Source organism: Cryptomeria japonica, chromosome 2 (assembly GCF_030272615.1).
Source record: "Cryptomeria japonica chromosome 2, Sugi_1.0, whole genome shotgun sequence".
Lineage (NCBI taxonomy): Eukaryota > Viridiplantae > Streptophyta > Pinopsida > Cupressales > Cupressaceae > Cryptomeria > Cryptomeria japonica.
This window is the reverse complement of record NC_081406.1, coordinates 441554485-441581643: the sequence shown is the minus strand read 5'-3', so window position 1 is coordinate 441581643 and position 27159 is coordinate 441554485. Positions and strand designations below refer to the sequence as shown.

The following is a 27159-nucleotide window of genomic DNA, read 5'->3' as shown; positions in this document are numbered from 1 at the left end:
TCAAGAAGATGAGCAGCCTCCGTCTCCTACCGACACAAAAGTATTGGAGTTGGACAATGAAATGGATATTGAGAAGGTGAATTTCAAGGAGGAATGATTTCCGCCCTTCAGGGTATCACATGTGAAGAGGGCAATCAGGAAGTGGAAGGCATTGAGCAGCCAATTGTTCCTGATTGGTTGAAGGAAAGATTGAAAGCAAAAACACAAGAAATAGAAGTTCAAGAAGAGGATGATATGGCAGATTTTTTTGGCTAGATTAGAACAGGTTGCCACAAAGAAGCCAGCCAAAAGGTTTTCCACCATCTAGAGAGATGAAGCTTGATGTAGGACAATGCAAATTGTTGTGCCACAAGTGGACAAGACGAAGGGAGATATTGGTCCCCATGAATATGAAGTCACTACAATCAGTTTAGGACCAACTACCAAGAAGCAGGAAGATGAAGACTTGGATAATTCAGTTGCTTCCATGAAAGCAAGAGTGGACAAGGAAGTAGAAAAGAAGGAATATAAGAAAGAAGTTGAGTGCCTGAGGGAATACATTCAACATTTGACTAAGCCGCTTGATCAAGCCAATCCAAAAGCTCCTCCACTCTTGAATCCACAAGAAACAATTAGAAGTTCTGAGGAAGAAGCAGTAACAGCCAGAGAGACTAAGGCATGGATGGAAAGCACAAGTAAAGAGGCAGCCACATTTGTGGAAAGGTTAGCACTAATATATAGACAAACCTCCTCTTTTTTCTCCAGGATTGCAAGCATGACAAAAGCATGAGCTGATCTCCAGAATATTCAAGACAAAATTGTCCCATGCCTTAGAGAATTGAAAGGAGTTTCGAAGCAAGAACTAATTGATGGAAATATAATTGAAGCAGGAGCTGCATATGACTTCAACAGTTGGCACTGGACATTGGTTGCACGCAGTGAAGTCTTGGAGAAAGTGAAGACAAATGCTGACAGAGCTGAAGGTCAGATAAAAGAGATTCAAGACAAGGTTTACCTTGTAGCTGCAGAGGTACTTGAAAAGGAAACTATCCTAGAGGACATGAAGTTGGAAAATCTAAAGACTAAGACGCAAGGGATCTTCACTACTGGACCAGTCCTGAAGCATCAAACCTCTCGTTCATTAGAGATGCTTTCCAAAAATAGGAAGTAGATTGTGAAATCACTTTTGCTGTATGTGCATATGATTTGGGAGGATTAGAATTCAGAGTCAGTGTGCTGCCACATGTCACGATGGAAGAGGTTGATCAGATTGTGTCCAAATTCATTGAACATTCTGCCTCTCAATGAGAAAAGAGGGTACAATTCTAAAAGATAGCACCTTGTGCCATTTGTCTTACATGCGTTGGATATTAATTTTATTTTGGGAAACCCTAATTAGGGTTAGGTTGTCTTAATCTTGACTGTTGATCTTAGATTGATCTTGGCCTTTCATTTGTTTTTAGAAACTCCATATAAACTCATTCTCCCATTTCATTTCAATGTGGAGAAATTTATGAAATTGTTGCGTAGACCTACTTGGATAATAAAAAGTTCATTATCACTATTGTTTTGAAGTCTTATTGTTATCAAGTGGTTGCATCATTGCATATTTTCTTCAACACTTAGAATAGATTTAATCTAAGTAATTTGCTTTGAAGTTGTTAGATGAATGAAGGATTCATAGTTTAGATTGGTGAAATTTTGCTCATAGTTTTTTTGGATGGATGATTTTCATTAAATGTGGAAAGTTAGCTTGAGTTTTTGATGTGGATTCTTAACTTCTACTTTGAGTAATATTGTTCAATTGTTGGTATTATCAAAGAAACGGGACTCGGACTCGGCTCGGACTCGGCAAGGCCGACTCGGACTCGGACTCGGGACTCGGCGTCAGACTCGGCTCCAGACTCAACTGGACTCGGGAAAGTGAAAAACTCAAGAAATTTAGAGATTTTTAAAGATTTAAAACTTGTTTCAGACACCCTTTATTGAATACACCTTAAAGACACAATAACATCATCAAACTCGGCTCATTTGATTACATACACAAGTATACATCAATCACATAAGCATAAACGCAAATTGTAGCTGAAGAAAATAACAAACATAGATATATAAATATTGTCAAATGTATACAATATTACAAAACTCATGGAATAAAAAATACATGTCATCTAATGATCATCATCAAATGTTTCATACAAATACCAAAGGTAAATACAACTACAAGCTTATGGCTCAGAGAAGCCTGCACGGCAGCACCCTCCGGCCCCGGCCCCTTGCGAAGGCGTCTAAGGTAGGTCCTGGATGATTGGACAGCCATGGCCGCTGCCCGTGACACCATGCCATGCTCACCAACATCAGGAACATCCGTGTCACTATCTGCCTTTGAATCTCCTGTTTGTGCTTGTGCTCTCCGCTCCTCCTCTGCCATGGCTACAGTCTCAGCCTCTATATCTACCTGGTCGATCCAATCAGTGTCAGACTCGGAGGTTAAATTTTCCCTACTTCTATCGACGCAGTTTCCCCCCATATTTTTCGACGGGGGTTTGGGGGCAGCACCCCCAAGGTGGGGTCAAGGGGCAGCGGGTGTTATTTTTCTATTGGCTGACATGTTGTAACCCTAATTGTTCTCATTCTCAGGCGGAGGTTGTAGTGAACAAAGACGAGACCATTCATTTCAAAAAAACTTTTTAAAATGTTTTTTTTTTGTCATTTTACTTAAGCTAGACAGTAGCCGAGTTTGGGGCTCAGGACTCGCCGAGTTTGGCGAGCTTGAGCCAAACTCGCCAACTCGGCGAGTCTGGTGATTTTACTCGCCAGACTCGGACGAGTCCGAGTCCGAGCCCCTAGGACTCACCGAGCATGACTCGTACTCGGACTCGCCGAGTCTGGGCGAGTCCCGTTTCTCTGGGTATTATACACATCTGAAAATCTTGAGCACAACTGCATAAGATTGCACATGCTTTGCGTAGTTGTCCTAAGTGTGGCGAAACAAAGTGTCGTTTATTGGTTTCACCCAGTCTACACCGTCTTTGAGTTCTTAGCATTAGTTAGAATTCCTAAACCCTTATCCTTTTATCTCTTTTGAAATTCAAAATTAGAAAATCCAAAAACAAAGAGCATTTATTGATAAATTCGCCTAAGTCCAGCTTGTGAATGATACTAGTTGTCAAGCGTAAGTCCCCCTTGAATTTCAGTACACACTACCAAAGAAGCTATCCACATAAAGTTGCTCGTTCACACATATAGACCTTGGAGTCGCCTTGTGGTCTTTCTCGCAATCATGGCACAAGGAGTGATTTTGTTTAGGAGAGGATAGAGTAGACTTGGATATTTTATTCTAATGTTTGGTATATGATAAAACGTACACCAACCGGTAGGCAGATCAACTCTCTCACCCAACGTCGTAGAGGACAATCTCCTTTCTTCAATATTCTTAACCGTGGTTTTGACAACATAGCACTTATTCCTTTCAACCTCTCTAATTGTCGCCGACAGTGATTGAGAATCATCATCCATTGGAACCGAAGAAGGTTTGGTGACTATAGGTTCGACGGAGGTTTGATTGATATCCATTGAACAATCCTTATTCTTCTTGAGCTTCTCAATGGGCAATTGTTGGGCATTCCCCCAAGGGTCTTGTTGATGTGTGTTTTATGCACATAACATTTCAGAATAAAATACCAAGGTAATTTACTATCTCTTGAACAAAATCACCTCAGATGCTAAGGATAAGATCAATTAAAATGATTCCAAGGTTTCTACATGTTAAGTCTTGACGAGTGGGTAACTCAATGGTCGATGTGAATTGCTTTGTTCACTTGGGGACTTACGCAAATGTTAGGATTATCTTCTTCAATCATGAATTGCTTTGTTCACTTGGGGACTTACGCAAATGTTAGGATTATCTTCTTCGATCATGAAATATGCGAAATAGGTGTGCTGACAACTTAGGATTTAACAATATAGCTTTGGACTTAATTCTTACTAAAAAAATGGGCAAAATGAATAGGGTTCAGGAAATCTATTCTAGGCCTAAGAATGTAGGAAATGATGAACAAATCTAGTGGAATCAAACTAGGCAAGGTCTCACAAACAAGTATTTACACAAGCTTAGTGCAATCGTCTAAGGTATACTTAAGGATTTTCAGACTATTACCATCACACATTGACACCATCCAAGTTGATGCGTGTCAAAGGTTGCATCATAATTGAAGTTAAGCTTTACTCAAATTTCTAGTTGACCACACAAGGCGCACTTACCAGCGGCAAGAGGCTAGTGGTATGGATTAAGGATTCCACACAAATATATTCAACAAATCTTTTACTCAATCTAACATGCATGAAAATAAATTCTAATCTAACTTGGAGGAATTGAGAACCATGAATGCAAAGACAACATTTGAAGAGCAAAATCACCAACAATTGAACAATGATTTAGATTCAAATAGCTACAGCATATACCAACAATTCTACAAAAACTCTCCCTTACAAATGAGAGACAGGGAGTTATATATAGAGTCTCTTACAAAATGGATGGCCAAGATTGATACAAGATCAACGACCAAGATCATGCCAACAAAACCCTAGAATTGCCCTAATTAGGGTTTACATAAAAAATGGCGCCACCAACATATGGCCCAATAAAAAGATACCTAGTCATCAAATAGGGAATCTTCTAGAAGATTCCTCCCTGCATCTCTCTCTCCTAGCATATTCCAAGAATCTAGCCAATACAGAATCTAATTCCTCCATAGAAATGCTAGGCAAGGTATCTTGCTGCAAATCAATCACGTCTAGTGAATCCGAGCAAGCGTCCAAAGTGTTCTCCCAATCTGGAATGAGCTTCTGCGAACTATGAACATGAATCAACAAAGAGACCAAGTCATCTATTTGACTCTTCTTCAAAGAGTCCAACTGACAAAAATACATAAGTTTCATCTTGTCTCTTAATTCGGCTAAGTGTAAACCACTAGCATCACTAACATCAACACCCAATAATCCTCAATTGAGGTAAGGATCCTCATCTGAATGTCCTGAATCAATCCCTCCATCTCCATACAACTCAACTGGGCCTTCTCATAAGTTGATCTCTTCACGGCCAATGAACAATACCAGCCATGGAAATCGTATTTCTCTCCACTGTGCACAATGTTCTCGCTGACCAAGGTGGAATTAGGAATCCTCTTCAAAGCCTTGAGGCGTGGAACAGTCTTCTCCTGATCAGGTTGGAATTCTTCCAATACTCCCTCCAAATACTGGATTTTAAACACGAGCCTTGTTGTCCTATCATATGCCTGGACAAACTGAGTAAGGAAATCATCCGCTTGTTTTCTTGCACTCTCAATCCACTTTTCCACCTCTAAGAGTGTATCTCTCGCTGCCTCATAGTGTGAATGTAGTCCATGATCAACTGCAATAGGGGAAATAAGGGTGGGATTCTCACGCCTTATTCCCACAATATACTCTCTAAGTCTGATAGTCTCTTCTCTGTACTTCTCCTTCTCTTCAATTTCTCTATCTAACTTGGCCATGATCGCCTTAAGGTTATCGCCAACCTCCTGAAACTCTTGCTCTCTTGATGTACGACCAAGGGCAACTGAAGTAATCTGGAAATCCATAGGAGTAGCAATGTTCGCTGTCACACCACCAATAGGAACAACAACCTACGCAATCTGCATTCCTGTCTCATCTCTAGCTATGTGCAGCAAAATCTCAACTCTCTTGGGTTCTTTCTTCTTATTGCTCCTAGCTAGGTAATCATCAATGATATCAATAGGTTGTACCTCTATTATTTTCTAACTCTTTTCCATACTTCTCATCAACCAATCAGGAATAGCGGCCATCTCCATACCACCATCGAGACACATCTCTCGATCAAACCCTCTCAATGCTGAGATAACATCATCATCATCATCAGGATTATTCCTGGTCAAATCGTATACCTCATTTCCCAAACTAACCTCCAAAAGGACAATAAGGGATCCCGACTGATCATCGTTCTCATTTGGTGGTGCAGATGTTGCTATAGCATGTAACTCCTGAGTATTCTCTGGTAGTATCACTGTGTTGGAACATTGCTGGGTTTCCTTATTCTGCTCTGTTATTTCAATTACCTTAATTGATGAGACACTGAGAGGTGGTGAAGGAATGATAGGTGGAGGAATGATAGTCTTTTGTTTCTTCTTCTTCACCTCCTCAATCTTCTTCCCTCTGGCCTTGACTCCTCCTGGCGTGTTTTTCCTTCTCTTGGGAGCTTGACTCTCTTCGTCTGCATGAATCCTGACATCACTGATAGTCCTTTGATCGTCTTCGGAAGCAAACTCTTCCGGCTTTATCTTTTCATAAGTGAAGGAAACACCCATATCAACTAACTTATTCATCTGAATATCTACCCATGTATGGGAGAAACTCAAGACCTCTGTCATCAATACATTCAGATCAATCTCTTCTGATTCTGACCAATTAGGCAATAAGATTGCCTTCATTTCATTCTCATACTGTGGATGCGTATGATCCCTGCCATCTAACACCTGATCAAGAATGACGAAAAGTCCACACTTCCTCATGAAATCCACTGACATTCTGGACCACATTCGTCTCTTCACTGCCTACTCATCCATCAGGTTGGCCCAATAATCTTCTATGTCTACTTTGTGGATGCACTTCTCTACCCTGATCCTTCCAACTTTCTTATTGGCATCAAATCTTTCTCTTTTCTTGAAGATTGCAAATCGATAAAATGCAAGCTCCTCACTCACAGTGCTGGCGGCTAAGGCAAATTGACAAACCTCCAATGTCCTCCCAACTGAAATAGGGAATGTCATGCTTGTCCTATGTTTCTCTCTCTGAATGGAATCAAACTCTAGAAGTTGTCTCACCACTTCCAACAAGATCATACAGATACCTAGGAAGCCTATAGGGTTCGGATTGAAACCCATGAATCCTAAGGTACGTGAAAGCGGGAAACTGAATATACCACGATCCATATTTCTCTATTAGCTCTGTTGCCTCCTTGGACAATCTTCTGTGGATTCCGCCTTGCAGCATCTGCGTGATGTACATTGTGATTACGTCATTCACTCTCTTATAGTCTTCAATTCTATACATGTTCAGCTGGGGTTAGCACTCATGACTCTTGAATTGTCCTTGCCCATTCCCGACTTCACCTTTGCATATGAATCCTTTGTATGAAACAAACCGTGCAAGAAGGTATACCAAGTAGGAAGTCATGGCGAATGACTTGGACCTCTCTACATTCCTCAACTGAAAGTCCAGATTGTCACTTATGATTCTAGACCAATTTATCAACGTCCCTAAGACAATCCTGGATGAAATAGAACATCCATCCATCGAATATTGCACCCTGTGGCATCCCCATCACTCTGTTAGGCAAGAATATTAAGTCACTATATTCCTCTTTGAAGTCTGTGCACATGAGTGTCTTGGGAGCCTTGGAATGATGAAGCCTAGGCTCGATCATCCACTCTTTGTTAATCATACTCTTACATGCATCCATCTTCTTCGTGTATCGCTTTTCATATTCATTCGTAGTTGCATCCTTCATATCTACTCCGCGTGGAATTCCAAACACCTCAGCAATAGCATCCTCAACAAGGTAGGCAATGACAACGCGCTTAGGAGTTTTGATCATTCGCGAGCGAGGATCATAACATCGTGCACATTCCAGGATAAGCTCACTGCATTGTATGGACTGTGGAAATCCAACGGCTTGAAAAATACCACTCTTCATAATGTTTACATATGCTGGGGAAGGAATTTGATTTCTAACTCTGAACATCCACTGTCACATCAGGTTCAGGCTCAGGAAATGCATGTTTGTATCCGTAATCTTCTTCCATCTGGATGACATTTTGGATCCTGGATAGAATTCAGTCTCTAGTATCTTCTGTAGTTCTCTTCTTTCCTTAAATCCAGACTTCAACATCGCACCGGATTAAGAGTGACTAGGGAAAGGTGTGAAAGGTTGTGTTTTCACAAAAATAATGTCTGAAGACACCTTCCGCAGTCAACAATGGAGGTCACAAATCTGAAGACAATCTGCAACTAATAAATTAACCTCTCAAAACATGTTGCAATTATCTAAAAATATGCACAAACTTGATAAAAATCAGCCTTGGTGATGAAACAAATCAATTTTGGGAACATAGGTATGGCTGGTAAAAGATAAATTTTCTGAAGACAAGCAGCCATGGCGAAGTTGCAGACCTGTAACAGCCTTCAAATGGTCTGAAAATGATCCCAAAATGCGTCCAAAAATGCCTCCAAATGCAAATCACTTAAAATGGCAGCTGGTTGGGCAAAAAGTTAAGTCTGAAAAATGAATATGCAGCCAACAATGGAGGTCACCTTGCTGTGATAATGGCGTTTAGGCTCAGATCTGAAGCAAATGACAGCAAGTAGGAATAATGGCAGCCACCAAGTGCGAAGGGAATTCACCAAAATAGGCGCAAAACTTGCCAAATCAAAATCGTATTTTCCAGCTATGGTGCCAAACACTTAAATTTGAAAATTTCTTCAATGCATACCCCAATCTGCCAACGAAGGTCTGAAAAAAGGTCTGAGAACAGCAAGCAATGATGGCGATGTCAAGGAAAAATCATGAAGTTCACCAATACCAAAATCGCTATCCTTTACCAAAATCGCCAAATACACCAAAAATGGCGGAGTTCATCAAAATTGTGGCATGGGAGAGGTCTCAATGGCATTCCAATCAGCAAGCAAAAATGGCAGACCTCTGCAAAATCGTCAAACTTGAAAATCGCCTAGCCATCAAAGTCACCAAACTTGGAAAATCGCTATCTCCCAAAATAAAAAATCTGAAGACAATGGAGTCACTAAGCCTCGATGGCAGCAAATGAATGGATTGTCCAGCTGGTTGGAATGGAGGAATAAGTCTTCAATCTAACACTTCACCAAAACACAAACTCCAAAATCGCCAACAATGGAGAAAATCGCCTTTGCATGGAATCCACCTGGCAAACTTAATAATAAAATATTTTTTGGACTCCTTTCTTTAAACTAACTTTCATCACCAAATTTCACCACACAAGCAATGTGGGATAAAACACTTGCTCTTATACTTGCTTGGGTGAAACTAACTTGCTTCTAGAAGGTTGAAAACATTAAATGCTCATTGCAAATCATTTATTAATTGCTTTCATCTTTTAAATAATCATTGCCTTTCATAAAAAACAATTAAAATGGGGCTCATTTATTAAAATATTTCAATTTAAATCAAAATGGGTCAATTGGGGAAAATCGATCCCAGTAAGGATTAAAAAAACCTCACCAAAATCACTTTAAAAATCGCCAAGTATCCCCTTAGGGGAAAATCGATCCTAGTCTGGATGAAAATCTGGACTCAAAATTCATCAAATGTGCATAAAAAATGGGCTAGGGGAAAAAACGATGTGTGGAATGAAAATTCCACTCAAAGATTAAGTCATCACCCAAAAATACCCCTTTGGTGGAAAATTGACCTGAGTCTGGATCAGAGAGTTTTTTAGTGGCGAATCTTTGCCAATTGGCGAATTCCGTGATTTTATTTTTCAGGAAATGGCAAATAGTTTGGGGCAACACAGTGGTCAAATCACCTAGAATTTCGGGGTTAACGGTCCACTGTATTTTGGCTTCGCCATTGACCACACACCGTTCGACGTGCATGCCCGTAATATTCGCCTGGAATCACTCAGACGTGGGTATTAGATCACCTCCGTTATTAGCCAGAAATAGTAAAACGACCCTATACCTAGGACCTATTTCACCAATGGTAAATTAAATGTTCATTGCACGCGTCGGCCAATTTCGCCTATTGTTAAATTTCACGTTAAGCATAATGAGGCCCAATTCGCGAATATCAATTAAAACATTATAAGCATTCGAGGACCCATTTCGCTCCGCTTAAATCAAGATGCATTTTGAAATGCCCGTGGAATTCGCCAAAAATGCAATCATGGATTGATATAAATACAATTGAAAGTTTGAAACACTCTTTCGTACAATTTGTTCGTGTCTGATTAGTAAATTTGGGAGCTCTCGATTCGCATCCCGCAATTTGAGTTGGAACGTCGAAGTTATTGTAGGGCGAAGGGCCAGAGTTACAATCCTGCAACACAGGCCCAGGCATTCCTGATTCCTGATTCAGAGAATTGAGAAGGCATAAAGGTGAGTAATCATTTCTTCATACTTGATAGTATTAGTTTTAATTCGTAGTGAGAGGTCAAGACTCAAGATGTCAAACATGGGTGAGACTCCTCAGGGTGGTGAAGGGATTGAGATGTCAGACATGTAAATGTTGTTCAATTCTCAATTCAATATGCAAGATATATTCTAGTTATATTTTATTGATCTATGTATTGTCTACTTAATCGATAAATCTGATTGTCTACTTTTGTATGGCAGGTGAGAGGAGCATTTTATAATTTCTATGTTCTTTTCCTTAAATGCCATATGATATATATATATATATATATATGTGAGAGGGGAGGATCAAGCAGTGCCTTGACCGGTCATGTCTTATGGACATGACTGGTCAAGACACTACTTGATTGCACCCTTTGGTATATAATATCAACCGGTGTTAAACATATTTGTCAGCCCGATATTAATCGGTGATCACATAACACATAACATATTTGCCAACCCGATATTAATCAAGACTTACGTAACATGTTTAACCGATATGCCAATCGGTATTAATTATGGCGTTTGGTATTGCAAGGTAACCGAAGTGAATTGGTGTCTATGTTAACGGACACCGATCACTTAACTAATGGTTATATTCATTAATCATTGATCGGTGCATATTATATTCGAAGTTATACTGATTGGTATATGGTTATATTAATGCTTCGAATGTTTTCCTTAACACCCGATATCAATCGGTGTGAGTTTATTACATCTCCCCGATAACAATTGGTTCAAGCATAATCATTAAATACTAATTGATGTTCAGTTTACCGATAATCATCAAATCGGTTTTGCGATGGTTATCTTGATTTGCTAATCGGTGAATGCAACTAATATAATAGATTATCACATCGAAATTCTATGATAATAAACAATTATGTATAAATAAAGAATGCTTATCAATTGAGGGCATGATGATATTCATTTGAATAATCGATGGGATAAATGATTGAATGAGATACTTCATTTATCTCTCATTCAATCATTTATCTTACTGAAGCTATCTATGCATTAACAAGACAAGGGTGAGACTGAGACTCCTCAGGGTGGTGAAGGGATTGGGATGTCAGACAAGTGTAGGACTCCTCAGGGTGGTGAAACTGAAGGGATTGGGAGGCCATCAAAATGCCCAAAATTTAAAGATACTACCATAAAGTCTTACTTTGGAATTAGCAAAGTTTCTGGTCCATCAACTTCTGCAGTTGTAGAAGCCATTCACAGTAGCTCACCACCACCACAAGGTGGGATTGTCATTGAGTTAAATGCATCAAATGAGGATGACAATATCGACGCGACAAAAGATGTTCTAAGGGATCCACACAATGAGATAATTCACTTGGATGCAAATGCTAGTACTGAAAATGATGTTGGTAGGAAGAAAAGAAAAAGGAAAGTAAAACTGGGGCAAGAGTGGGAAATGACAAGGAGTTTTAAGATTGATTGGGTAGAAAAGTACCCATTCATTGAATCAGTCCCAAACAATGATGAACAACCAACATAATGCAGGTGTAAGATTTGTAGCTGGAAAACTAAAAGAGAGAAGAAGATGCAGCTAAAGCTTGACACCATAGAAAAGCATAATGGTAAGGTTTATGAAAAACAGATCATAGACGGAAAGGAAACACCAGTAGTAAGATGGAAATCAAAGGAAGAATGTCTTCATGTTAAGTATGCCGTGGAATATGAAGAGCATAACCACAAAATGACATTGATTGGTAATAGTGGAAATACAATCAAGGCTGGGCTTGAACATGCAGCGAAAGATGCAAACCTGGCAAAGACTATTCAGATGAGTGTTATTTTTTATATTCTGTCGAGAGGGCGTCCTATGAAAGATTTCCCAGAATATAGTAATTTATTATGTTTTTTGAATGTTCCTCACTATCCTATGTCACATTGGTCAATAAACGCTGGATGGGAAATGGCAAACTGTCTCGCTGAGGTGGAAAAGAAAAATTTACAGGAGAGTGTAAAAGAGTCAAAATTCATTTCATTATCCATAGATGAAGTTACTGCTGTAGATAACACTGCTTGGGTCTGTATGCATGTGTATACCGTAAAAGAACACGTTCGCCGAGCTTATCTACTCTGTGTTCGTAAAATGAGGGGCAATTCAAGAACAAAAAAATTATATTTAGAAGTTAGGAAAGCTTTGAATGAAATTGCTGGTATGGATGACTTGACAATTGCCAAGAAGTTGATGTGTTGGAGTTGATGGAGCTGCAGTAATGCAAGGTCAAAGGACCGGTCTTTGCGCAAGATTACAAACTAGTATTGCACCATACATGCGCGGCATTCACTACATGGCCCATCGAATGAATTTAGCATATAGAATTGTAAGCAATTTCTCTACAGTGTCAAAAGTTGAAGATCTGGTCCACGAGCTCCACTCATACTTCTGCCGAAGTCCTAAACGTTTTGCAGAATTTCAGATTTTTGCTAAGGGAGTAACAGCAGGAAACAAGCTTCTTAGGGATGTTGAGACTAGATGGATTTCCTTGCATGGACCAGCGGAACGAGGCCTAACAGAATATCAATCCTTGATCGGACTAATGTATGAGCAACGCCTCACAATAGACAAACCTCCTTATCTCTTACATAAGTTAAGTGATATAGAGACTCTGTTAACTTTAGCTAGTCTTCTCCCCATGCTGGATTCAATGAACAAACTTGTTAAGAAAGCCCAAGACAGAACTATGTATATCAATGAGTATAGCACTCTACGTAAAATGACATGCTTGGGCCTGGATGGTCTATATTCAGATCTAAAATAAAATGAGATGCTTGGGCCATGTCCTTTTTAGGTGGTAGATAATTACAGATTTGAATCATGTTGAAATGTTTCTACATTTCAATGGAAAAAATGAGCTATGTGTCTTTGTAAAAGGATTTCAGATACCAATGAACCAATCTAAGACGGGCAAGCGAGGCAGAGCACTACCAGTTAAAAAGGAAGATTTTGACAGGATTGTTAAATCTGTTAGTGATAATTTGAAGTCTGCATACGAACTTTCATCTGAGATTCATGAAAGATTCCCTCGAGAAGAAATACTTGAAGCCATGGGTTGTGTGTATCCTCAATTTTGGCATTCAATTGGAGATAATCCAAATGACGCAAAGGTGTTTCATAAAAAACTAGACGAATTGATATTGACATTTTCAAAAGATGCATATTGCAATGGACAACCAATAGAAGGAATTTTAAATTCAGATCATCTTAAAAAACAATGTAAACGCTTTGCATTGTGTATGAAACAATAGTTGGATAACTTGGAGAATCCATTTGAACCTGGATCAATCACAAGGCTTTGGAAAATGATAGATTAGAGTGAAGTATTGCATATTGCAATACCAGAATATTTCAAACTTGCTGATTTATGTCAAACAATGATATTGGGGTCGGTGGAAGATGAGAGAGTTTTCAGTGCATTAGGGCTTTTGAAATCAAAGATCAGAAACAAATTAGACAAAAATTTGGAAACTTGCTTGAGGTTGTTTGTAACTCAGTATAATGTTAGAGATTTTCCATATGATAGGGCACTGACAATCTGGAATTCCATGCGTGAAAGACGAGGGCTGTGCAACACTTTAAAAGCTGGTGGTGCTTTTGCTAGTGCTGAGACAAATGATGGATCACAAACTTAGAGTCAGCATGAAGAAGAATAAATTTTTGAATACTCGACTCAGAATGAAGATGAACCTGTTAGTACTAGTCAGTTTCTGGATCTTGAGTCCATTTGGGATATAGAAGCCTCAGACTGAGTCACTGAAGTGAATTAGCAGTCAGTTTATAGGTATTTATACTACAGTTCTTGAGTCATATTACAATTTGCAATACTATAGTTGTCATTGATGATTTTGATATTGTATTCCTTGAATTTGTCAATCAGAATGGATACTTATTTCATATTTTTAATTGTGAATTTGAATTATTAGTAAACAATTAGAATTTAGTTTCTGAATTATTAGTAAACAATTGAATTATTAGTAAATTGGTTCCACATTATGTTGAACATGAAATGCAACAATTTGTGTGACAAGATCCATAAAATTATTTATATTGCATAACTGTTAGAACCTTTCTACTGTTCTACATTAAATGCTTAACATAATGTTAGAACAACATTTTTTCCATTTTTCCAAAATGCGAACTCCTTTAGGACTGCAAAATTTTTGGCTAAGTCATGTCGAGCTTCGATTCATGTCGTGGGTTTATCCTCTGGTTTTATGGAAGTATCTTTTCACGATTTCTGGTCATGTTCATGGTGATTCGGGTTTTGTGTTTGTTTTTTGTCTTACTTGGCTAGTAAACCGAAGTTGTCATGCGTTGAAAATATGAGTTGTCCTCTCTTTATTTGTCCATGTCAACGTCAAGTGTGGTCAAACGGTTGGTCAGACAATGAGACATGTTTAATGTTTCATCTCTAACTCGTAGATAAATTTCATGTTTAACAATTTAAGTGGCGAGTTAGCGAGTGTTGGTTTGGGTTTAAATAACGAGGTCTCTAGCTTTTTGGGTGTTAGCATTTTATGTTAGTGAGTTGGAGATTGTTAATGAAATTGCTTTGGTCACGAGGTCTCGAGTTGGTTTGATGTCATGCATTGTAGCCGCGAGAGTTAGCGAGTAAGTCATTAATGGACATGGTGTGCCACTGCTCGCGCTTGTTTATGAAGGTAACATAAAACATTGGAGAGTGAGCGACTATCGATTTTTGTTGGTACTCGCTGGGTCATTGCGGTTAAGAGATAAATAGTTTGAGCTTTTATGGTTATCGCTAGCTCGCAGGTCATTTGTCATCAAGTCAGTTTAAGTCGCGAGCTTGCGAGTACTAGGAGATTTTGGTTGTCGCTACCTCGCAAGATGTTTTGCACTTGACCATTTTATGTTGCGATTGGGTGTGATTTTATGTTATCGCAAGGTCGTGAGGTGTTCGCGGTTAAGTCATTTTAATTTGCGATCATGCGATGTGGTTGGTATCGCATCTTAGTTGGTTTGGTCGCTTGCCAGCAGGTTTTGAAGTTGTTTAGCATTTTATGTTGCGATCTGGCGACAGGTAAGTTTTGGTCTGATTTTGTGGTCATCGTATGCTTATAGGTTTGTAAGTCTTAAGTCAAAAAGTGTTGCGAGCATGCGATGGCGGTTAAGTGTCTTGTTGTCGCGAGTCACAAAGGTTTAAGTCAAGTTAAGTTTTGAGTTGTGAGCTTGCGATGAAATAAGTTGTTTTTGTTAGATTTGCAGTGGTCGCTAGCTCGCAGGTAAAGAAAGAATATTACAAATGCTGTTGTGAGGTTGCGACTGAAGGGCTCGATGAAGATCAACGACTCTTGATCTGACTGTGAGGAATTAATTTAATTTTATAGCAGAGTATACAGTTGGTATTGTATTACTGTCTTAATTCCACAATGTAGGTATTTGAACAGCAAGCAGTATGATCAATCTTCCACGAAATGATATCACAAAGAACAATGTTGTTCTAATGTTTAATCTCCCATGGAATAATATCAGAGATAATAGTCTCGTTCTAATGTTTAATATCACATGGAATAATATCAGCGATGATGGTGCCAATCCAACTGATATATTTCAATGTTACCCTGCTGTAGGTATCTGATCCGACTTGTAATGTTGCCTTGCTGTCTGCATACGATCTGACTCTTATTCTTATTCACCACCACTGAGAATGAAGGCGGCAATCATAATATATTCGAACTAAGAGCCACATCTATAGCATGAACCAATGCATCTTCCAAAGAGCGGGGAGGCGACTCTTGAAGAACGGATAACTAAAGACTTGAATAATTAATCGTGGTTTATACATGACAGCTAATTGGTAATTAGTAATAAGTAAATTACTGATAATATATGCAAAGCACATATGATAGAGTATAGACGGGTACCAATAATCTAAATGTTCAAGGCCGATAGGCCAACTGAACATTTAGATTAGCTCCGTCGGTTACAGTATGGATACCGACCAGAGCTATTATCATTAACAGTTTTGGTGGTGAAAGATCCACGTAGGAAACACATGGTTTTTTCTTGGAGTTTGGATTTTTGGGTTCTTCAAAAATGAGAATATTCAAAGTATTTTAACTGAGCTTGTGTGAATGATGGATAGTAGTGGTTTTGATGCTTTTTGGCATGCTTTTCGACCTTGTTCGAACACCTTTGGTACAAGCCGTACCCATCAAAGTTGGACACCGAGACTATTAGGGTTGTTAGATTTTTGTGGGCATTTCTCCATTGGCTTCTTAGGAGGTGGGTGATCAATTTATGTGTGTTTTTGGTCTCCATTGTCTGAGGACTGAATTTTTCTTGAAGTTCAAATCCCTTATGCTGGCTGCAGATGTGTTGGAAGCTTTTGTGTGAGGGAATGGTAGCAATGCCTAGGGGTTTAGGGCATTTTCTGCCTTGCATTTGGGATGCCAAGTAAGATCAGAGATACTATAGCAAACTTGGAGGTGGAAAGTTTGATTCTTGGTGAGTTAGTGTAATATGCACCCCAGATTCTTGTCCAACTTTTTTTTCACCCTTTTTCCCTAAGTAAATTTTTGCATTTGCATAGTTTCAGTTTGTTGAGGTAATGATATTTCCATAAGAAACATGCATTGACTGAATCATAACAATTTATATCTTTCCAAAAACATAATCCAAAATGATAGCATACTTTGTTAATTGCAATGGATGATAAAGTTTAAACAAATCTATTTCTGACCTTTAACTACAAGTAGCAACAGCAGCAATTTACATGTACCAATCCAAGATATTATTGCAAATTTCTGAAATACACAGCATCATACCCTTGGACTGAGATATTCCATGCACAGGGATCAAAATATAATCAAAGATAAAGCTTTTTGAACACTGGTCTGACGTCTTTCCTTTCTGCAATGAATCAGAGATAAGAAAGTATATTTATATACATATGAAATTGTTATGCACAAGACTGAAATGCTGACTGGGATGAGAAGCCCTAACAACAATAGGACTTAAAAGTTACTTTTCGTTCCTCGTACGTTGGCTTTTTTGGCTGTCCAAACAGCCTGATAACTTGGAACCTTTTTGGCTTTTTTGGCGGCAGATTTAAACATGAAAGATTATTTTGCTTATTATTTTCTAGTAGACTATTTAACGTGCCAAGACACCTTGTGCTCATTCTTCCTCTAATTCCACAACAATTTTATTTCTTTTTGGACAATTTCCCTTTGAAGCAACCAAGTATGGTCCACAAATTCCTCGATCACTTTACTGCCATTTTCTTGTCGTTTAGTGCCAGAAAGGTCAGCAAATAAAGTCACTCTTGGTATCAATATTCTCTTTGCTGCAAACTGCATCAAAGTACACGATACCATGGCTCCCATGTACCCAAGACCTACTGTTTTCCTTGGAAAATTGCGACAATATCAAGAAAGAAATCTATGATGAATACTCTTTAGTGTCTATTTACTAATCACCCATCCTCGCATAAGTCATGATATTCAAAGCACATGACATAAGTGATTTCAAAGTAATTTATTTTATAGATGTTTTGACATCAATAATATTCTTTATTAAAGTTATTAAAATCTTCTTTCAAACTTCTCACTTTCAAAGCAATTGTAAACAATAAACCTCCAGATGTTCAACTGCAAGCTCCAAACAAACTTTAAAACCACAGAAATTTGTCTTCAATGACGACTCACAAATTTGATAATTTTAACCTTGAATGCACTGTGAAATACTTGAATGATATCTACAACAATCATTAGGCAGGGAAGATCTTCCACTTCCAAAGCTAATCTTCTCCAAGAGGGCTTTCATCCTCAGGATTGATGAAATTGAACCATGTCTAATCTCCATACCGCACATGGTTTTCAGATAGAGAAATAATAATCTTCAACATATTGAAAATGAGCTCCAAAAAGCCTTCTTATCCCCTCCAAGTCCAACGCCTTGATTAGAGTTTTGTAATATTTTAATTTAGCTTTAACATCTCCTTATGTCTCTGTAAGTTGGTGCCCACCGTTTGGAAATCGTTTTATTTGATAATTTAAAATAACACCTTATAACTCCCTAGGTGCTGATATAAAGTCACTTTACTAAATTAAATAATGTTAAGTCAAATATTTGACATAACTTCAATACTTTTAATGTTATTTAAAATAATAACTTAAAACACCATAAGGTGGCAAGATGTCATTAATTAATGCAATTATCAACTAGCCCAAAATAGTGGCACTAACAATTGCCCATGTCAGTTTGGACTGACATTTACTATAAATAGGAAGAGCGGACAAATTGTCTGAAATCCCTTCAGAAAGTGTTGCACAACTCCCATCTGAGTTCACCGTGAAATCAATATACTCCTCTAATCAAGCTGACGCAAACCCAGAAAGTCAGCTCCAACTGCACTACAAGAGAAACTGAAAATGGGGACATTACAGTTTAGGCCTTCCTTGGGCCTGCCACCCTGTGTTAGAGTCAAGGACAGAGCTGGGTATCTTGCTGGAGGTGTTTTCAGACTTCTTGCATACTCCATTTTGCCACTTCGGTGATGGTCCATTAAGTTGGGGGTACCATTACTTGTTGGTTATCTTTGCTAGGTGGCAGCAGAGTGTTTAGGGGTTAGAATAAGGCGTTTGGGAAGCTGTTGCAGACTGTGTGGATTCTAATCAGCCTGTTCCTTGTGTGGAAGTATTGTAACATATTTAACTGTTGGAGCTTAGAATGGAATTTAAAGGTAGGGTGCCTAAATTGGGTAAAATTGTGTAAGTCAATAGAGGAGAACATCTAGGTTAGGGAATATTTAATGTAAAAGTGTCAAGAATATTATTAGTGTTGAGCACACTCAATGTTTTTTATAATCCAGGTAAATTACTTTCAATCAGATGCCAGCAAAATATATGCAAGATCACAAGCTCTACTTAAAACTGTGTTTTCTAAATGAAAATGCAGATCTAATCAATTCAAGATTTTTGATCAGAAAAATGGTTGATCCTGCTTGTAAACTGGAAAATAAATTACTTTAAATGAAAATTTTCATGCTCAATTGTAACACATAGAAATCTAGATTAGAATGGTAACTTTAAGATTCAGATTGCTGATAGTAATTATAAATAAAGCCAAATATTTTATTATATTAATCAAACACATACACAGAAAACCATACTTAAAACTGATCACTAATCCTCTTGAGTGGGCCCTTTCTCGATCAGACTAATGTGTGTGAAGCACAATCTTGCTCAATGAAACACCTCTTCTATCGTCACATGAAAATCAGCAACATTTAATGATTGTTTCTAAAAGTTTTCTGAAAACAATATGCTTATTGAACAACTGAAGAAAATTCTGATTCTGACTTCTAGACTGGTTGAAGTATCTTCATCCCCAGATCTTCATCTATTAGATACATGGTAACAAACTTCACTTTGGAACCGTAATGTTCTCAAAGAAGGACGTTGCACTGTATGCGATTTTTAAATGTTTCATGGAAATACAAACTGAATAAAATATGAAAATGCTGTTCATCTATGGTAATTTCTAGAATACTTATTTATAAATGCTAAAATTAAAATATGAAACTGAAATTTAATACTCTACTGATAATTTATGATAATTTTTAGATTATAACACTTGTTTTAAATACTAAAAATGAATGCAAAATTAAATCTGAACCCAATGTTGACTATCAGCTAAGATCTGATTTATAAATGTGGAAAATTAGAATACTAGTAAACCTTGTTTCTTGATTTAATTCAGAGTTCAGGGACTTGCCCAAACTTGCCTAGACTCGGCAAGTCCTGAGTCGAGTCACCCTTGGTGAGTCTTTGGTCTCTCTCAGCCGAGTCTGGGTGAGACTCACCAGAATCATTGAGTCCAAGTGAGTCGCGTCTCTTGGACTTGGCTAGACTCATAGTTTTTTTTAAATCTCAAAATTTAAATGCTTTTTGGGTTTGTGACATGCCCCTAGAATATACATGAAATCTAATATGTAACTCCCCACGGTTGTCTTCAAGTTAGTCTTATTCTCTTCATCAGAATACATACATGAAATATAACATTTATTTTCATATACTTTAAGTTATATTTCATGTATATAGTGGTAGGATGTTTGAGAGTGGCTTCAGATCTCTACGAGTTACAATGCAAATTCTAGGGTTTAGAAGATCTTATATATTTTCAGACTTAGTCAAATTTCAGTAATCAATAGGCTCCTATCAGCATTCTCTCACTATCTCTATCTCACTCACTTTATTTGCCCTAAACTCTAGACCTATATTTCTCCCTATCATTCTTCCTCTATCTCTTCTTTGTACCTCTCTCTATTCCACTTTCTCTTCTCTCCCCCAAGATCTAGGCCTCTCTCTACCTCTCTCTCTCTCACCCTCAAACCCTTGTGAGGGGTGCTTGTAGTATCCCTTGCTTATGTATGGAAGAATTGATGATTTTGATTCAAGGAATATTGTCCAACAAGTTACATACAATCTACAACTAAGCACTTTACTGATTTGCAAAGTATATAGGAAACATATATCAATTTAACTACCAAGGGAACAACTCAATTTTTCATCAATACTAGAATTGACATTATGTCAAATAGATGTCATACATGCTTCAGAAATATGGGAGTTTGAAGTATACAACTGTTGCAATTAATTTCTGATCACTATTTCAGACTTTCTAAGATAGACAATGACATTCATTGATACATGAACAAAGATGTAAGTTTGCAACTGATCTCTAAATCGAACCCTGACAAGATAGTATTCCAATTAAGCACACCTGAATTGGCTGAGTACCAATTCTGAAGAGCAACCCTTCAGAGGATCTTTCACCCCCTCAGTTATGCAATCACTTGGGAGGTATCGTTCCCAATGATTCAGCTGAATACTTGTAGACCTTCAAGCTCCACAAATGCTCAAGTAGATGCACTAGAGAAAAATAAACTTGGATGCCAAATGAGAGACCCATGGGGTCTATTTATACACATAATAGAATCTTCTAGAAGCCTCTTAGTCTTTCTAGAAGTATCCATAACTTTCTAGAAGTATCCATAATAGAATCTTCTAGAAGCCTCTTAGTCTTTCTAGAAGTATCCATGACTTTCTAGAAGTATCCATAATAGAATCTTCTAGAAGCCTCATTGCACTTTTTAGATAAAAAGTTACTTCATAAAATAAAAAGTGCACCTCAATTTAAAAATATAACATCTTGGCCCCAAATAATAAAATATAATGTCTCCAAGAGCATAATGAGCCATCCATTCACCAAATAAACGCCAAAATGACTCTCTCACCACAACCATCTGCCTACGAGAGTCTGGAGTAGGCAAACCCACGTAAAGTGTCATGTCATACTAAAGAGGGGACATGACAGTGCTACCTTCAACCTCATTTTGGTTTTACCCCAAACCCGCATCAAACTATGATTCTAAGCAAGTAATAGGTAAGTGATTAATCATGATCACAAAAATCTAAATAATACATATCCCTTGTTGCAAATCTCTACATATTCATAGTTAAAAAAATATTATGGTTGCTTCATCATCTAGGACCAAGCTTAGATGCCTTCGTAGGACCATAGACTTCTAGTTATTTTTTTGATAATTGTTTGGAACATTTGATGTCATGGATTTCATGTTCCATGAGTTTTGTATACCTTTGACAATATTTATATATCTAAGTGTGCTATTTCCTTCAACTACAATTTACGTTTATACTTATGTGATTGATGTATACTTGTGTATGTGATCAAATTAGCTTCTATTTGATGATATTATTGTGTCTTTGATGCCTATTTAATAAAGCGTGCATGAAACAAGTTTAAAATTTTTAAAAATCTCTAAATTTCTTGGGTTTTTCACTTGCCGAGTCTTTGTTGAGTCTGTGCTGAGATTTTTTGCCAAGTCCCAAGTCCTGAGTTGAGTCACCCTCGCCAAGTCTGCACTGAGTCAGAGTCTCATTTCTTTGATATAATTTATATCAAATATGAAGATATAATAAATACAAATTGAAACCTGACTTGTTATTTTAAGTGCCAGCTGCAACACATGTCAATATATTCAAAATAACTATTTAAATGCAGATTATAATTAATTTCAAAGCTGACTGTGCATGGGATCCACAGTAAATTATTCATGTACAACTTCAAATAAGATAGCTCACAGATGATGCAGCGATAAACTTTATTAAAGCAGAAGCTGGGATCAAAATGTTGGTACGGCAGCTAGCAACTATTTCCAAACAGGTGCACTTTGTTTTGGGCAGCATAAAAATAGACAGACCTTGTGAATAATATGCAAAAACACTGCATTGTGCTTAAATTTCCTAGCAGTTATAAAATGTTTGGTTGTCACCATTAAATTGAAAATGCTGCCATCTCAAAATAAATTGGTACGGTAGCAAAAATAATGTTGATCATATTAGATCCAGCAAAACTAATGTTAAAATATTCATTAATAAAAATGGCAACCTTATCTGCTGATAATAGTATTTGTATCAGCAACTGTAGCAAATATATTATATTCAGCAAATTAAAATCTTTAGAAATAAGTCTTTCACAATAGATATAACCATAGTTGTGAAATTCGGACTCGACAATTGCTTGGTAGGCCCAAAATTTTTAAAAACTCGGACTTAGCAAAAACTTGGAGAAAAATTTGACAAAAGCTTGGCAATTTTATCAAACATTTTAAAACACAATCTTTTAAAAATATTTTTCAAAAACATACATAATACTAAATTTTAGAATATATTACTGATTTCCATAATATTTAAATCAAAATTAGATTTAAATACATAGCATAGACCAAGAAATGAGTTCAACCTCTAAATGAGTTACAATGCCACTTCCACTAGCCATGTCATATGCAGAAGTTGCCTCATTTAAAGAGATTTGGCAAGCGGTGTGATGATAATGTTTTAAGTTAGCACACTCAAGAGTTATATCCCTATTCTTGTCATCCCTTTGTTTAAATTCAAGTTTTTTATGTGACAAGAGATCCCAATAACTAGTGGGGATTTGGGAGTGGAGACCCCAATGGGGTTGAGGGGCAGCACCCATCGTAGGGTTTGGGCGTAGCCACCAAACCCAAATTAAAGCTTTTGAAACCACACAAACTTTCATCGCACACCATATTCACAATTTTATCACTTAAGTGTGAAATTAGGTGTTTGGATCTTTTTTTGTTTATAAAAATGTTTGAAAATTCATATCCGAGCTTCAATTATATCCTAACATTTTCTCTAGAGTAGTGCCTTCCTTTTGTGGTAAGCTAACAAATCATCAAATTTTAAGAGTAGGGAATAACTACTTAATGAGTTCCTTACCAGTTAAAATTGGCCATTGCACAAAGTTTACACATCCGATTTGCCTCCTCTAATATGAAAGACACGATCCCATGGGAAATTGGTGTGTTGCATCACCTTGACTAAAACCTTTAAGAAGAAGTTGAAAAAATATGTGCATCACAACATCTGTCAACACAAAGAATATTAAAAAAATGAGGAAAACTTGTGATTCGTGTTTAAAATTGTTTCCCAAATCACTAGTCTCCGTGTGCCCTAAATGGCCAATTGCATTAAAAAATGAAGTGAAAATCACTTTTTTTTTAATTGCAAGCAAGAAAAAGGCAATTATATGGTTCTGGATAAATTATTAACACAAATCATGATTTTTCTTGTTGACTTCAAAACTTAATCATCCACAGCAATAACATAAATGCAAGATTAAGCAATTAAGATTACAAGAACACATGATTTACGTGGAAACCCTTGCGGGTAAAAACCACAGCAAAATATTTATTTTACATTAGAAATTCCTTGCAATCTTTTTAGGCACCAACCATTTGGAGACACCAATTCCACAACTGAGCACCAACTCAGCAAGAGATACCAGTCTCTTTTTAATGAGAGGCACTAACCTCTTAAGACAGGAAATAGGTCTTCTTGAATCTGCTACAAATCTGCCTTTAATTGCTGCTGCAAATATCTTCAAGATCTACCCTAACAAGCTCTCTAAATTCTGCTCAAAGTATATCAACACATCTGTGATATTTCTGCTCAAGATCTTGCAACAAATCTCCTTCAAAATCTGCTCTTGGATCTGCACTTAATTCACATTCAAAGTCTGCTCTTAGATCTGCAATAATTCATCTTCAAAGTCTGCCCCTAGGTCTGCAATAATTCTGCTACAAATCGCCTTTGGATCTGCTATATTTTCTTCACAAAATCTCCTTAAATGCTGGACTTAAGTCTTCTTCAGGTCTGCTATTAGCTCTCCTTTAGATCTGCTTCTAAGGTCTTCTCCAGATCTGCTATGAATAGGAATGATATTCAATGAAATGCTTGATTGATAATGTCCATAAATGACTTCTTATTTATATCCACTAAAGCACCTATTCACCTAACGGTTGCAGCACCTCAAACAGGTTGGCCCAATGCATTTTATTTTAGTTTACTTCCCAAGAAAATGGGTGCCCATATCAAGGAGGTCGGCCCATTTGGCAGTAAATGCATTTTATTTATTTTCATTTTAACATACCAAATGGGGCACTTAAGCATGAGGTTGGCCTCTAGGAAATATGAATTTATTTAACATTATGCAGGTTGGTCATCATACATTTAATTCTGTCTTGGGTGCCAATAAGGAGATTGGCCAGCATATAAGCTTAAACTTTAAATCACCTTGAAATAATGCAATTTAATATATTTAAATTGCCTCCTTGTTTGCTCAACAATATTTTGGTGATAGTGGACGATCTAACTCTGCCCTTTGACATCAATGGCAATAAGTTACAACAGAAACAATTGTCAGTCACGTGAAGGTTATTTGTCTTTTGAAGGTCTTTGACTAGATAGATCTGAATACAGGCTAGTTTATTTGTCTTCCCAGAAAATTTGAGCAAACTTTTCCAGAAAATCTAGGATTTCACACAGGGAAAGCTGGGAATGCCACCTATATAAGGCAGTGCAACTCTTTGGATTACTTGGTTGATTTGATTTCTATCTATTAAGAAACAACAAAAGGAATTCTTATATATGCATCTATTAAGATTCAAGTATTGTACTTGGGGTCCTGGAATTAGATCAAATGTTGACAGGTTTTTGATATCAGAAATATACCTCATAAATATTGCTATCTAGGGATATAGTGATGGATTTTAAAATATATGCACAATAAGTGTAAAGACTGTTAGACAAATAGGCATGAAAAGGGAGTACTGATGCATGCAAATAAGTGTTAACACAATTATATAAATTATTTAAAAGTCACTCCTGTTGACCTGAAGAGTATTATATCGCAATACAGTCACTTTTTGTAACCATCCAACAACATTTTATTTGCTTCAAAATATATATGTAATTGCATGCATTTGTCATTTTTATGGGTGAGTTTGTAATTATATTCCTTGAGACATTTCAACAAGGAAAATATTCATCTCTAACTAGAAATCAGAAATTGTAAACTATATATTATTACAAATTTTAAGAGAACTCATAAGTGTGTAATTTTTCTTTGAAAGAAATGTATCTTATATTACATGAGGAAAGATAAGAGTTGGAGTAGACATGCATCAAATATGCAAGTGTTGTTCTATGAAGGCTAATCATAGGAATGCCTTCGTATTTAGCACGTTGTTTGTCTTTCTTCCAAACATATTAACTGCCTAGAAATTTAGTTAATTATACATTTTCTATAAGATTTTGATGAATAGAGAATATTTTCTGTTTGAGTGGGAAATGATCCTTGTGACATGTTTTATGATACTTTTTCTAGCTTCATTTATGCTTGTGAATTACACTTCTCTGTAGATGAAAATCTATCACTGTTAAACATATCATGATAGTTATTTCTAGAGTTAAGATTAATTTCCTATTTTGTTTGTGGCAGACAGGAACTCCTGTGCAAAATAATTTAAACGAATTTTATGCAATGATGGAATTTGCCAATCCAAACCTTCTTGGTCCTCTATCTACATTCAAAAGATTGTACACTGAACCCATTGAAAGGAGTCGTGACCGAAGTGCAAGGTTGGAAATCAAAGCTGATATATTACGTGATTGTAGTTGTTGTTATTGCATATAGATGTCTCACTTATTTGACATGATAGATGTAACTTTGCTAAAATGACCATGTGACAAACAGTAATCAGTATGTTATCAGCTAACTAATTGCAACTGTAGCAAACTGCTTTAATTAGTACACTGTTTCATAGCTTGATTGCCACAGCAAGATGCATTAGAGAGACTTTTCAGGATCATTTCTAAATAAATATTTTACTTCTTCAACTGTTAACATGAAAGCAATTGGTTTAATATTCAACAATACTTACACAGGAGTTCAAGCTTGGAATAGTGTCCTTTGGCCTCTCAAAAGTCAAAACTGAGGAATTACTCAAATTTGATTAAAGCAATGCTAGGTTGCAAATCTCTTGGGTTGAATAGCCCCTCCTGCCTTGGGAATTTTACAAAAGAATTTGGCTATTTATTAGTGAGATATTTCTGAAAATGTGCCATACCAGCTTAACACTATTTAGCATGGATGGATTAATTAATGCAAGATTGATCAAGTCGATTTTCAAGGAATCCAAGAGGGTGAAGGCCAATTGGATTTTTCAATCTCAATGTTATATCAAGTTGACACAAACTTTAATCTATATAAAAACATATTATTTTTATGTATGTTTTTGTAAGCACACCCCCTTATTTTTTTTTTGGATTCTTTACAATAAGAGATGATAAAATAAACTTGCAATAATGAAAACCAGTGAACCATAGGGATGCGTCCACCCAAAAAAACTAGGCATTACGCGGATGGGGACGTCATTAAGAGCCTGTAATATCCCAGACAAACTCTGTCCTGATATTTTTTTTATAAAAGTTTTTAGTGTGTGGACATTTCATCAAACACTTGTCATGCAGTGTCCCTGTATTCTGCTTTTGGAATGTGGCACTTGGTTAGATTGTTGTTTGATTTGATTTTCAATG

The 27159-nt window shown here is 37.1% G+C and overlaps 1 protein-coding gene across 1 annotated transcript in view; it reads left to right on the top strand.

The window, feature by feature from the left end:
- Window positions 1–26257, top strand: part of LOC131031584 (uncharacterized) — a 107831-nt gene extending 81574 nt beyond the window's left edge. Inside the window, exon 11 of the mRNA XM_057962732.2 lies at window positions 26063–26257. Coding sequence (XP_057818715.2) covers window positions 26063–26257 — 195 coding nt within the window. The remainder of the gene's footprint in view (window positions 1–26062) is intronic.
- Window positions 26258–27159: the final 902 nt, after the last annotated feature.